Below are 13,062 nucleotides of genomic sequence, written 5' to 3'. Positions count from 1 at the left end.
GACATAATATGTCTTTTAGAGATTAGTAGTAGGCTATGATATCATTAACGTTTGTCACTTGTTTATTGAGATCTGTAAAAGCCAACACAAAATTAATAGTAAATAGGTGGCACTAAAAGACATAGTTACCTAAATAGATTAGTTGCAATCCATTATGTCACACTTTGTAGATCCTGGGGCACAGAGCTGTGCATTCTATGCGCTGGCGGGCTTAACGGGATTCGTTTTCGGTGCCTATTTCCAGCAGGAAAGTGCGATTCGCCAATTGTTCTGGATGATCAAAACTGACCCATACGTGTTTCACCATCGCCGAAAACTATACCCACTCGTAGGTATATTTTTAATATATTTTGATATAGCTCAACCTGAATAATATCCCTGTTTAGGTGTCCACCTTTCGAACAGATCACGAGGACAGATTGTGGAATCGCTCCAAATGTCTGACAAGCAAAATACGCGATCGTCTGATATACGCGCTATTTGATATGTTTAACAGTATCTTCTTCGATAAGAGGCCAGAGTCGCTATCGCCCGATTTGCTGGATCTGATCAAATATGGCCTGCCCAGCACGGAGAATTTATATGTGCACAAAGACTATGTGGTTTCGCAAGACCTAAGTACCAATGCTCCCAAATGGATGTGTGAGCATTTGAAGGGCAACTATAGGAAACTAACAACCGAGGCAGACGGCGATGCACTGCACCTCCGCTACAATGATGTCTATGTGCTGAGCTGCGGGGCCACACGCGTTTGCAAAGCTTTTAAGCGCGAGATTTGGCGGAAGCTGGAAGAACATGTTTCCCAAATGACTGAGAAATACCATTCAGTGTATGTTTACACGGGTCCTATGTATTTGCCTTGTTGTCGGCCTGGCGAGGATTGGAGTCTGGAATATCAAATTGTTGATTGGATTCCGTTGCCAATGCCTTCACACTATTTTAAGGTGCTTATTATTGATCCTCAGCTGCCGGAGTGTACTCCCTATATGGAGGGCTACATAATAGATAATAAACTTAGTTCAACATGCACCAGCAACGAATTGGTAGAATATCTCTGTGACATTGCCGAGATTGAGCGACATACTGGTCTTCGGTTTTTTGAAGGTGTTCAGTCAACTGTGCGTTTCGAGAAAAAACAATATAAAACTAACAATCAACCGACCAATCGTCCATACTTTAGTGAGTCGATTCACTCAATCCATGTAAATACTCTACGAAATTAATTGTCATAAATAAAACTCGATTTTACATTTCTACTGGTATTTAAAATGTAACTGTAAGCTAAATAACAGAGTGGCAATGATTATTTGTGCTGCAGTATTTTTGGTAGTTAGGTATCGATATATCAGCACACAACTATTCTAATTTCATTGCGGCAACTGCAATAGTTAAAATTATATTTTGCAGTTGCACATTCAGCGCACAGATTCATAAGGCATAATAAATAATAGTGTAATTCGTTTGAATGGATAATAACTATTCATTTAAAAATTTGTGATTTTTCTAACACATTTACAGTATATATTTCAAAACATCGTGCAACATATCGAAAGCATCGTTAGTGCATCAGTGAAAATATCGATATATGTCGCACAGGCGACAACTTTACGTGGCAAACTGTCAAATGTAACTAATAAGTAGCAGAAAAAAAAATCGAATTAGCGAACTGACGTGGAAGTTCGTTTTTGCTTGGAAGTTTTGTTAAAAACTGCGTTACCTGAGCGCCCATTCCCAGCAAAAGCTGCAAAAAATTGCACAACAAACGCAAGACAACACATCTAGGCCCAAATTTCAGCGAAACAACGTTTGAAATCGTTCAAATTCGTGAAAACGAGAACGCGAACTTTGAGCTGCAATTAGAGTGTGTTGTGTGTGTGAAAGTTGTTGCTACGGTTTTATGTGCTCATATTGAGTCGCTGCTCGCAGGCCAATATATAAAGAAATGAATCCAAACATGTATGGTCCACCGTCGACACAATTTCAACCACAATATCCAGCGGGGCCTCCACGGGGACCGACGGGTTGGCCATCACAACAACAACAGCAACAGCAGCAACAGCAACCATTGCAATCGCAGCCACCGCCGCAACAACAGCAGCCACATCAACAGCCACTACAGCAGCCACCAACCCAACAACAACAACAACAATATGGTGCTCCAGTGACATCTGCTCAGCAACCCTATGTAAACGGCAACTATCAGCAGCAGGTGAGCTTGAGCTTCAATTCCTAAGTCGTGTTATCGGTACTGCCACAAATAATAAGTTCAATTTATGTGCTATGGCGATAGTGTTTCCTTTATTTACTTCTGTCGCAGCCACTGTAAAGAGGTCAAGTAGTATTTCATATGGGAAGCTGTCTGATAAGAGCGCACACATAATTGAATTGCTTTAGCATGTAGTTAATTTAGTACTCTTTATCTCTATCTACATATATCTCCCCGTCTCTCTCGTTGTCTTTCTTTGGCTGCCTTTTGAAAGTTGACCACGTCGATGAGTGGCCTGAGTGTGAGTGGTAATCCCTTAAAGCCCTCGCAACCACCGGTTGGCATGCCCACTGCTGCAGTTTCAGCTCCTGTAGCTGCACCATCGGGCCCGTTTAATCAATTTAACTCGAACGCACCGCCAACGTCGCAGCCCATGCCCCCGGCAAGTTCTGGCATGAATTTTAATAACAACAACAATGCCTACGCTGCAGCCTATGCAAACGGTTCGACAGGTCCGTCCCCGTCTCCGGCTCCGCCCGTTTCTGCAGCTGCAGCAGGACCCTCACCGTCGCCAGCGCCGTCGATGTATCCACCCTCATCAGCGGCATCTACCATGGCACAACAAACATCGGCACCTGGTACCATGCCGCAAAACGTACCCGGCGGCGTTAACCAGATGACACTCAATAGCGCCAGCTTGGCAGGCTTGCCGCACATGCCACCAAAATCATCTACCCAGCAGTTGCCGCCAACATCTACAGCTCCTGGACAGCCACTGCCACCTGTATCACAGGCGGGAGGCTATGGCCGACCTGGTCAACCGCAGATGCCGCCTGGACCTGCTGCTCCAGCCGCATTTACGCAGCCTGGCATGCCACCTCAGCGACCAGCCGCTGGCGTTGCTCCAGCAGCTGCATTCACGCAGCCTGGCATGGTGACACAACCACCTGCAGCTGGTGGTCAAAACAGTAATCCTTATGGAGTGCCACCACCTGGCAACTTTCAAGGCTCGTATGCTGGTCAGCCGGCTCCGGGTCCGGGTCCTGTGCAGGGTGCATATCCAGGTGCACCTCCATTACCAGGACAACAGGCTGGGCCACAACAATTTGGCGCAGCTCCACCGCAACCAGTTGGCTATCCGCCACAGCCCGGGCAACAGTTGCAGCAGCCATCCATGCCTGGTTATCCGCCTCAGCCAATGCCCGGCTATCCGCCCCAGGCTGGACAGCAACCACAACAGCCCATGCCTGGCTATCCTCCCCAGCCTGGCAGCTATCCTGGACAACCAGGACCCGGCCGTCCTGGCTATAACGTAAGTATCTGCTGCAATAGATCTTGTTGCAAAGATATTAATATACTATCAATTATCAATTATTATAGCAACCGCCCATGCCAGGAGCTGGAAGTATGTATCAGCAGGCGCCACCGCGTCGCCTTGATCCCGACCAAATGCCCAATCCCATACAGGTGATGATTGAAAATCAGCAAGCAGCCGGCGGAATCTTTGTAACAAACCAGCCGGGCCTATTGCCGCCGCTGGTGACCACGAAGTTTGTGGTGAACGATCAAGGCAACTCGTCACCGCGCTTTATACGCTCCTCGCTTTACTGCATACCCAATACGGGTGATTTGTTGAAGACGACGGCACTACCCCTAACGCTCAACATTTCGCCTCTAGCGCGCATTGGCAAAGGTGAAATGGAACCGCCCATTGTGAACTTTGGAGACATGGGCCCAATACGTTGCAACCGCTGCAAAGCTTATATGTCGCCCAACATGCAGTTCGTGGACGCTGGCCGCCGTTTCCAGTGCCTTATGTGCAAGGTTACAACGGAAGGTGAACGTTAAAGAATCAACTCATAAGCTTGAATTGAATTTTTAAATTATTCTTTGTAGTGCATCCCGATTACTATCAGCACTTGGATCATACTGGACAGCGTGTGGACAAGCATGAGCGACCGGAACTGCTCTTGGGCACTTATGAATTTCTCGCCACCAAGGATTACTGTCGTGTATGTGTCACCATTTGATTTGTTTCCATTCTTTCGCTAAATCGGACTCCTTTTTTTTTTTAGAACAATACGGCGCCAGAGGTGCCCGCGTTTATATTCATCATAGATGTATCGTACAATACGATCAAGTCCGGATTGGTGCATCTGCTTTGCTCGCAAATAAAGAACATACTCAAACATTTGCCGGTTGACCAGGGCCAGGATAAGTCGAAGGTGCGCGTCGGCTTCATAACTTATAACAGCACCGTTCACTTCTACAACATCAAAAGCAGTTTAGCTCAACCACAGATGATGGTTGTGGGCGATGTGCAGGAGATGTTTATGCCGCTGCTTGATGGTTTCCTCTGTCATCCAGAGGAGTCTGCCGCGGTGATCGATGCGTTAATGGAGGAAATACCGCGCATGTTTGTCGACACCAAGGAAACAGAAACTATACTCTATCCGGCCATACAGGCCGGTCTGGAAGCGCTCAAGGCATCGAATGCCTCTGGCAAGCTATTGGTATTCAATTCAACGCTGCCCATCGCGGAGGCACCTGGCAAGCTCAAGAATCGCGATGATCGCAAACTGCTTGGCACGGACAAGGAGAAGACGGTTCTGACGCCCCAAACTACAGTGTACAATCAGCTGGGACAGGAATGCGTACAGCAGGGCTGTTCCGTGGATCTATTTGTGTTCAACAATGCTTACATTGACATTGCGACCATTGGACAAGTGTCGCGGCTGACTGGTGGCGAGGTCTACAAGTATACATACTTCCAAGCCGAACTCGATGGCAAGCGTCTCATTGAAGACATCATTAAGAACGTATCACGTCCGATCGCATTTGATGCAGTGATGCGTGTTCGCACCTCGGCCGGTATTCGACCTACGGAATTCTTTGGACACTTCTACATGTCAAATACCACTGACGTGGAGCTGGCGAGCATTGGTAAGTAGCCGGCGAGCAATTGCATAAATCTGAGTTGCTTAACAAATTCCAACAAATTCTTTTGGTTTTACATATTACAGATGCCACCAAGTCGGTGAGCATTGAGATCAAACATGATGATAAGTTGGCGCCGGAGGAAAATGTGTACTTACAGGTGGCTCTGCTGTATACATCGTGCAGTGGGCAGCGACGTTTGCGCATATTGAATTTAGCTCTGCGCGTAACTGTAACTATTGCGGATGTATTTAAGAGCTGTGACCTGGACGCCATGATGCTGTTCTTTGCAAAGCAGGCTTGTTTCAAGCTAATGGAGCACTCGCCCAAACAGGTCAAAGACAATCTCATACAGCGATCAGCACAGATTTTGGCCTGCTATCGCAAGCACTGCACATCGCCAACATCCGCTGGCCAATTGATACTACCCGAGTGCCTGAAACTATTGCCGCTGTACGCATCCTGTTTGCTGAAGAACGATGCCGTCTCTGGCGGCTCTGATATGACTCTGGATGATCGCTCCTATGTTATACAATTTGTGCTGGCCATGGATCTGAATATGTCAGTCAACTATTTGTATCCACGCTTCATTCCGATACACAACGTGGATGTTGATGAGTCGTCGCTGCCAACGCCGGTGCGCTGCACTCATGAGAAGATCACCGAAGACGGCGCATACATACTGGAGAACGGTGTGCATCTATTTGTTTGGCTGGGCCAGTCCCTGTCGCCCACGTTTGTGCAATCCGTATTCGGTGTGCAATGCACGCAACAGGTGAATGCCGAGCGATTCGCAATCGCCGCCGATACGCCGCTGGCACGTCGCATCACTGGCATCATCGACCAGATTATGGCAGAGCGCACGCGATACATGCGGGTAAGTTGTGCAGAATAACTAAGTGAACTCCGTTAGCAATGTATTGACTCCATTTGGCTGTTTCCAGGTCACCTGTGTGCGGCAGAACGACAAGCTGGAGAGCGTGTTTCGGCATTTCCTTATCGAGGATCGCGGCACAGATGGCTCGGCTAGTTATGTGGATTTCCTGTGCCACATGCACAAGGAGATCAAGGACCTGTTAAGTTAGCACGTAGGCAACTCACATAAATCGCCGACTGCCAGCTGCTATTCCACTGAGGAGCGCTGGTCCAGGAGCTACTCACAGAATCGGGCGCGCATGCGTCGTCTCTCGTTCAGCAGTCGTCGATTTAAATGAGAGCGTTGGCATATTGATAGCGTATAGAGCAGACATAAATTCAATTATACATACATATTCATATATATATACATATAAACATATAGCCGCGACATCATTTCGAGCGTTACAAATCTTCCATTATTTTTATTAAACTTTCCACATTTTGCATGTTCTCTATACTTCTCTGTTGTCAATCTTAAGTATTCCATATGCTTATCTGTGTGTGGGTGTGTGTTTGTATGTGAATTTCTGCGCTATAAACATTTGTTAAACGAGCAACTGCAATTAGACAAATTATTTTCGTGTTTATTTTTTCATTCTCTAAATTGTCCGTTCAAATTACGTGGATATTTTTAATAAAATTAAAAATGTCAGCACCACAGTTACACGAGAAATTTCCCTAGTTTAAAGCTAAACAGTGAATTAAGCCTGATACAATGATTATTGTTTACACATCGATTTTTGAGTTATATGGAGAAATTACATAGTTTCCAGAAAACAAGATAAATTGGAAAACAAAAACTATGTTAGCTCATGCAATATTTCGTTATCCACACGTAATGTATTTGTTGTATCGTAATTCAAATGATTATTAATATCTATGAATACCTATTAAATTTCTTGTGAGAATTATTTTAATATTTAATCGGTATATGCGACCCCTCTCCCTTACAACCCTCAAAATCTTTGTGCAAAAAAGGAAATAAAAAGTTTATTAAAAAATATTTAAAAAATATCGTTTTCATTAGACTTAAATAATTTACTCAATTTTAATAAACATGAGAATAAATTTATAGATTATAGAATAAGTTAAAATAACAAAACAATTCCCGTGGACACTCAATCAAATATATACGAAAATTGCATCAGAGCTGGAAAAATGATATACCTCGTAAATTCATAAACAGAGATCTGAAAAAATTCTATTTTGACTATCTAACAATCCATTTTCCTACCAAGCTCTCAGCAGTAGGATTCGAATGTTTGTAATAAAATATTTCAATTAAAATGAAGATAAATTTGGCATGCTGAAAATAAAAGTTTTTCCTAACAAATTTGAAAGAGAAGTAGTTAAACGATTTTTAAATATGTATATATATTTATATTGTATTATATTTATTAGGCCTTTAAATATCTAGATTTATTATTATTTGACGTGCACATTTTACATTTACATAAATTTTAGATTGTTTTTTCTTTCGTTTTGTATGTTTAGAAAAGTTTTCGATTTCAATGTTCCCGAAATTCATAACAATTAAATAAACATTGCCTAAGATGCAATCCCTCACACGGTCCGTCACTCTGTGAATTTTTCTCTTTAAATTGATTCCAAATTACAAGTAGAGAATTTATTTAAATTTAAATTGAATCCTAGCATAGGCAAACTTTCAGGGCACACAGATGACAGATTTCTAAACATGCTAATGCGTTTGCATCAGAGTTAGTTCTTACAATTAACGTTAAGTTTATATAATTACATAAAAAAACCGGTCGCAGCTCAAAATATTGAATATATCATTTAAACTTGCAGTTTACAACTTAATTATTTGTATTATGTTTAAGCGATGACGACTCCTCCTCTGATGAAATTTTGATATATCGTTTATTCGCATGCCGAAAATGTTTCAAATTACATAGAACACAATTTATGGAATAATACGGCATATAATTGTTAGTAAAATTCAACTAATAGCTAGCAATTCGTTCATATAAATTAAATTGCGAAATGAAATAATAATCAAAAAATAAACGAAATAAAACGAATAATTTTTCATCGGATATTTTGAGGGCGGAATATAGAAAATAATATATATACATATCTGTTTCTATAACCCAGCGTACTGTCTCTCGCACGATTTTTGTATTTTAAATTAACTGAAGGAAATCCGAAGTACGGGCGCATTTGGAATCACCCGATTCAGTGGGAAAACAAGCAGCCGAATATGAAAATCTTGGGAGTGTTGGTGTAAGTGTGCGTGTGTTTGTGTGTGAGCGTGTATATATGTGTGTGACTCTGTGTGTATGTGTGTGTGTTGCTGCTGACTGCTGTGGTGCCAGGTTGCGGGAGGGGTTCTGGAGTTAGGAAATCGCTCTATTTCGTAAACGCCATAAACACAGCCCAAAGTATTTCGTTTGCATTCGGTTTGGCCGCCTCCGCTTCAAAGTCGAGGTCGAGCAGTTCGCGCACACGTTTCATGGCCACCTCGTAGTCATCGTCGTTGAGCGGCGCAAATGCATTCTCGATGACGTCACTGGCGTGCGCCAGGAAGATAAGTGCCAGCATTCGCTTATCCATGCGTTGCGCATCGTTCACCCACTTGGAAAGTACCGCGTCTTGTATCTGTAATACGAATTTGAAGATTATTTCGGAAATGCACAAAACTATTTAGCATGTGGCTTCACTTACCTTCTTGACCAGACGGCACTTAACCACATTATCACTGAGCGGATGAGTCGTCATGTCAAAGAGCAGAAAGTTTTGCTTTTCCGTTGTGAGCACACCCTTTTCGACGAGGTTCTTGGCCAGACGCTCGCGAACATTTTTCAGCTGGTACCGCAATTTCAGTGGATTCCAAGTTTCACCTGCAGCAATTGAAATTTAAGCATTCAATTTGTTTTACCCCGTTCCAAGTGAAACACTTACCGCTCAGATATTCGATCCAACTTTGCACCGTCTCTGGTGGATCTGTTTCCTTAATGTGTTTCAGTGCCTCATCCAACAAAACATCGCCAGTTTGCTGATCCGATTTCAGTATTAGCTTTCTGCACACAATCACAAATCACATATTAGTGCCGATCATGATGGATCTGATCAGATTTATGTATGTTGATACCTTGTACACAAGCCACGACGCCGCATGCCCGATTTCTCGATCATAACACGTCCACGCAGGCCCAGCTCAATGAGAATACAACCACGCAAGCCGCTTGATATGCAATCATTCCAGAAAGATGTGTAACCCTGTTAAAATAAAGTATCAATAGAATGTATTAAATACGAATTACTTGTAGAGCTCCAATTGAAGCTCAGACATTGCTACTAAGTCAATTTGTCGATTTTCATGCATTTTTAGCACCTATTAAAAATTTTTATCTATCAATTTTCATGCTCTTGACAATCTTTGGTTTTAAACTTGATTTCATAACTCCTTATATATACTATTTGAAGTGACACTTCGACATCATCTCTCATGTTTCGTGTTTCATTTTTTACCAATCGTGTCGTTGTTTTTTATGGAAATCTCTTTAGAAAAGCACACATAATACATATAAATAAGAACAAGTAAGAAGACTCTAGTCGAGACTGCTCGACTAGGAGATACCCTGAACCCTCCAAGCTGATATTCTTATCATTCTGCACTTCTTTTATGCACGCACACATACATTTACATGCATCCACCCTCACGCGCCCGCGCTCTGCTAACTGCGCAGTAAGCAGCGACTGCGCTTGGGCTGCGCTGCAGTGTGGGCAATAGTATGAGAATTTATTTGATAAATAACTTTTTTTGTAGACATGCAATCTTAATGAAATTTTCAGAGCGTAATCATATGGTCAAAATGTGTGTACATTCTAAAGCACAAGTCTCTAGTACTTGAAATACGTTTTTTACAAATTGGAGGCGGAGGGGGCGTGGTATCCAAAATCTGTTGATTACAAAATGTTTGTATTCTACATATATATATACACAGTAAATCTGAAATCTCTACGTATAATAGATCTCCGATGAGGCTTAAAAAACAAAATCAATTTTTCGATTATTCTCGATAAAAAAGTTATCGGGTGAGTTATCGAAAAAATAAAGCAAACTCGTACTGCGTATGGTATACACGAGTATGCACACAAAATTTCAGCTCTCTAGCTTTTATATCTTCTGAGATCTCGGCGTTCATACGGACGGACGGACGGACGGACGGACGGACGGACGGACGGACGGACGGACGGACGGACGCACAGACGGACAGGCCTATATCGACTCAGCTCATCGTGCTGATCAAGAATATATATACTTTGTGGGGTCTGCGATGATTCCTTCTGCCTGTTACATACTTTTACACAAAAACATTATACCCTGATTTCCCATTTTTAATGGGTTCAGGGTATAAAAAGCAATTTATAATTTTGACCTCGTATAATAGTAGACATTTGTTAATTCATACCCATGCCAAATTACATAAAGGATTTCATATTTTTCAAGCAAATTGCTAAAGAGCAAGAAACTAACCCTAATCCAAATAGACAATTTCTAATCAAATTAGGACTTATAATATATGTTATCAATAATAATGAAGACATATTTATATATTTATATCTATTAAGTGTTTGTCTGATAACTGTTTATATGATTAATATTATTTTTAAAATTCCATGTAGATATAAGAACCGAATTATAACAAGTCCGATACGAAATATTCCTGACTTTTTACAGCTGTCGTTGCCAACTGTTCAAAGTTTAAACAGTTGAATTTGTTTAAGCTTAAACGATATAATGCGGCCCTTCGATTGTGACGAACCAGCCAGAAAATTGTAAAATGTAACCCCATTTGATATATCGTATATAAGAATTATAAACATGTAATATATATGTATGTACATATTTTAACTAATAACCATTAGCGAGTCATAGATCGAAATATGCGAGGGCTGCTACAACGCACTCCCATTATCACTCCCATTGAAATGCTATAAAAACCATTTTGTTAATGACGTTATTTGCGATAAGTGGGTACATAAATAAGAATAGGAACGGACTACAGTAACTTCCTCAAGTAATTAGCTAAATGAAAAAAAAAAAGCAAAGCAAACATATGTATATATAAAATTACTGATAAGAAAAGTTGTGGCAGCAGCAGCGGCAGCAGTACCAGAAGCAGTAGATGGAAGAAGAAACCAATCCAATGCGAAACAAAACGATCAAAGCGAACAAGTGGAAAGCGAACGACACGTTGAAATTCCACGACTTGTGTGGGGGTGGTGGGTGAGTTTGGAAGCAAGCTCTACACACATAGACACACATGCACACAAACAAGCTCATAGAACGAGATGATAAAACAGGGCAGCAAGTAAAGCACAATGCGATTGCACGGGCAAAGGCAGAATGAGAATCATTCGCAAGCCCTATACGGGCACGTATGGATACTCCATACACATACAAACAATGAGAGAGCCACTGGAATCAGCAGCTGTTGCCAAGCATGTGCGAGATTAATGAGTATTTCGTAATTATGCAAATGTGAAACGAGCACCTTACGAGCTAAATATGAGTGTGGAAGACTTGACGAAACTTGTTTAAGCTTAAGACTGTGCGTAAGCACATCTGTTGGAATTCGACCATAGGGTCTCAGAAGTCAAAATGCGGCAAGGGAAAAAGCTCAAGAGATCGCAGTTGCCCAAAAGCTTTAAGGCAATTGAAAAGATCATCAAGAGTTGGGTTTTTGATGTATGGGTTTAATTTCAATTATGCCACTTGATAAATCACACAGCTTTCACACAATTGACGATAAACTGAACAGCGAAAAGGCCAAAGCATACTTCTGATAGCGCTGCTGCTAAACTCGTTCCTTGTCTTTCTCTGTATCCATCTACTGTTAACAGAATTACGGAGTTTGAGCTTTAAAGCTTATTACACACAACTTCAACACAAACTAATGCACCGTGAATTAAGCCTACAGCAGCAAATGAAAAAAAAAAGCATGGATTAAGCTTTACTGATGATGAGCTGCACGATTGGCGAATGAGTGAAAGAGGAGTGAGAAGTAGCCAAAACAGAAAACAATAACGGAAGCTGCCAATTAAGTAGTTTTGAAAACTTTGCTGTCGTCACTAACAGCAAACTAAAAAAGCAATTCTATATACATACATAAATGTATATTGGTGAAATGAAATACTATTTACTAAAGATAAACAAAACTTGATATGCACGCAGCTGATAAGTTGTCTTATCATACTGCAGGTAAACGACAATAACGCACCTCTTTATCCTTAAGGCCAAGCAGCAGCACCTCCTCCATAAGCGTAAGACGTGTCTCCTTGGAGTCGCCATCATCGATGTTATCCTCCTGATCCTTGTTGCTGTCGTGCGCGTCCTGATTGTCGTCCGGTGTGTTCGCATTCAATCCCGCTCCACCGCCTTCGGCTCCATTCTCGCGTGGCTTGACAGCGCGCCTAACCAAGCCGTCGCTACGATTCATTATGTTTATGATTCTTTGTGGTCTCTTCTTAATTTTTATTTATTTCTATTTTTTGTATGTGTGGCACAATTGTTGACTGAGCTGCCACCTGCCTCCTCTTTGCTGCCTATTGTGTACTTCTGTCGTGTTGGTGTGCGTTTGTCTTTCTGTGTGTGTGTGTGGCTCCGTGTTATTACTTTGTGTGTTATTATTATACTGCAAGTTTCGCTGATTTTTTTTTTTTTTTTTTGGTTTTGTCACACTTTTTCCGCTTCTTGTTTTTTCTTCTTTTCGCACTAAAGAGATGCACCCATAAACTACGTCGCCTTCGTTGTTGTTTATATATTTTATTAAAACTTTATAATTTACGTTAACAATTTTTCGAATCAATCAAAGCACATACTAAGTATACAATTGCATATTTTTATATTATTTTGTATCTATTTAAATACTTGCGCATAATGAGCTTTATAATATATTTTTTGTGTCTTTTCTGTTTCTTCGACGTGACATTTTTCGTCTAGTGTTGAGCAATGCCGCGCACGATGAACTGAA

The 13,062-nt window shown here is 41.7% G+C and overlaps 3 protein-coding genes across 3 annotated transcripts; 2 read left to right on the top strand and 1 right to left on the bottom strand.

Moving 5' to 3' along the window:
* Positions 1-30: 30 nt before the first annotated feature.
* Tengl3 (Testis EndoG-Like 3) lies at positions 31-1,289 on the top strand. The gene is made up of 2 exons (XM_030382730.2): positions 31-328; positions 387-1,289. The coding sequence occupies exons 1-2, from the start codon at positions 155-157 to the stop codon at positions 1,221-1,223; spliced, it is 1,011 nt and encodes a 336-aa protein (XP_030238590.1). The 5' UTR covers positions 31-154; the 3' UTR covers positions 1,224-1,289.
* Positions 1,290-1,591: 302 nt separating this feature from the next.
* On the top strand, positions 1,592-6,633 carry Sec24CD (COPII coat complex component secretory 24CD). Its single transcript, XM_030382782.2, has 7 exons — positions 1,592-2,209; positions 2,481-3,518; positions 3,587-4,043; positions 4,103-4,218; positions 4,282-5,149; positions 5,230-6,020; positions 6,088-6,633. The coding sequence occupies exons 1-7, from the start codon at positions 1,943-1,945 to the stop codon at positions 6,226-6,228; spliced, it is 3,678 nt and encodes a 1,225-aa protein (XP_030238642.1). The 5' UTR covers positions 1,592-1,942; the 3' UTR covers positions 6,229-6,633.
* Positions 6,634-7,666: 1,033 nt separating this feature from the next.
* Positions 7,667-13,027, bottom strand: sau (Golgi phosphoprotein 3 homolog sauron). The gene is made up of 5 exons (XM_030382748.2): positions 12,310-13,027; positions 9,174-9,301; positions 8,984-9,102; positions 8,747-8,922; positions 7,667-8,680 (listed from the first exon to the last, which is right to left on the bottom strand). Exons 1-5 carry the CDS (start codon positions 12,526-12,528, stop codon positions 8,432-8,434), a joined length of 891 nt encoding a protein of 296 aa, XP_030238608.1. The 5' UTR covers positions 12,529-13,027; the 3' UTR covers positions 7,667-8,431.
* Between the last annotated feature and the right edge of the window lie 35 nt (positions 13,028-13,062).

This window comes from Drosophila navojoa, chromosome 3, assembly GCF_054131105.1.
Source record: "Drosophila navojoa isolate 15081-1374.11 chromosome 3, UAZ_NAV_1.0, whole genome shotgun sequence".
NCBI lineage: Eukaryota > Metazoa > Arthropoda > Insecta > Diptera > Drosophilidae > Drosophila > Drosophila navojoa.
Note: the sequence above shows the minus strand (reverse complement) of the source record. Positions and strands in the feature narration are given on the sequence as shown.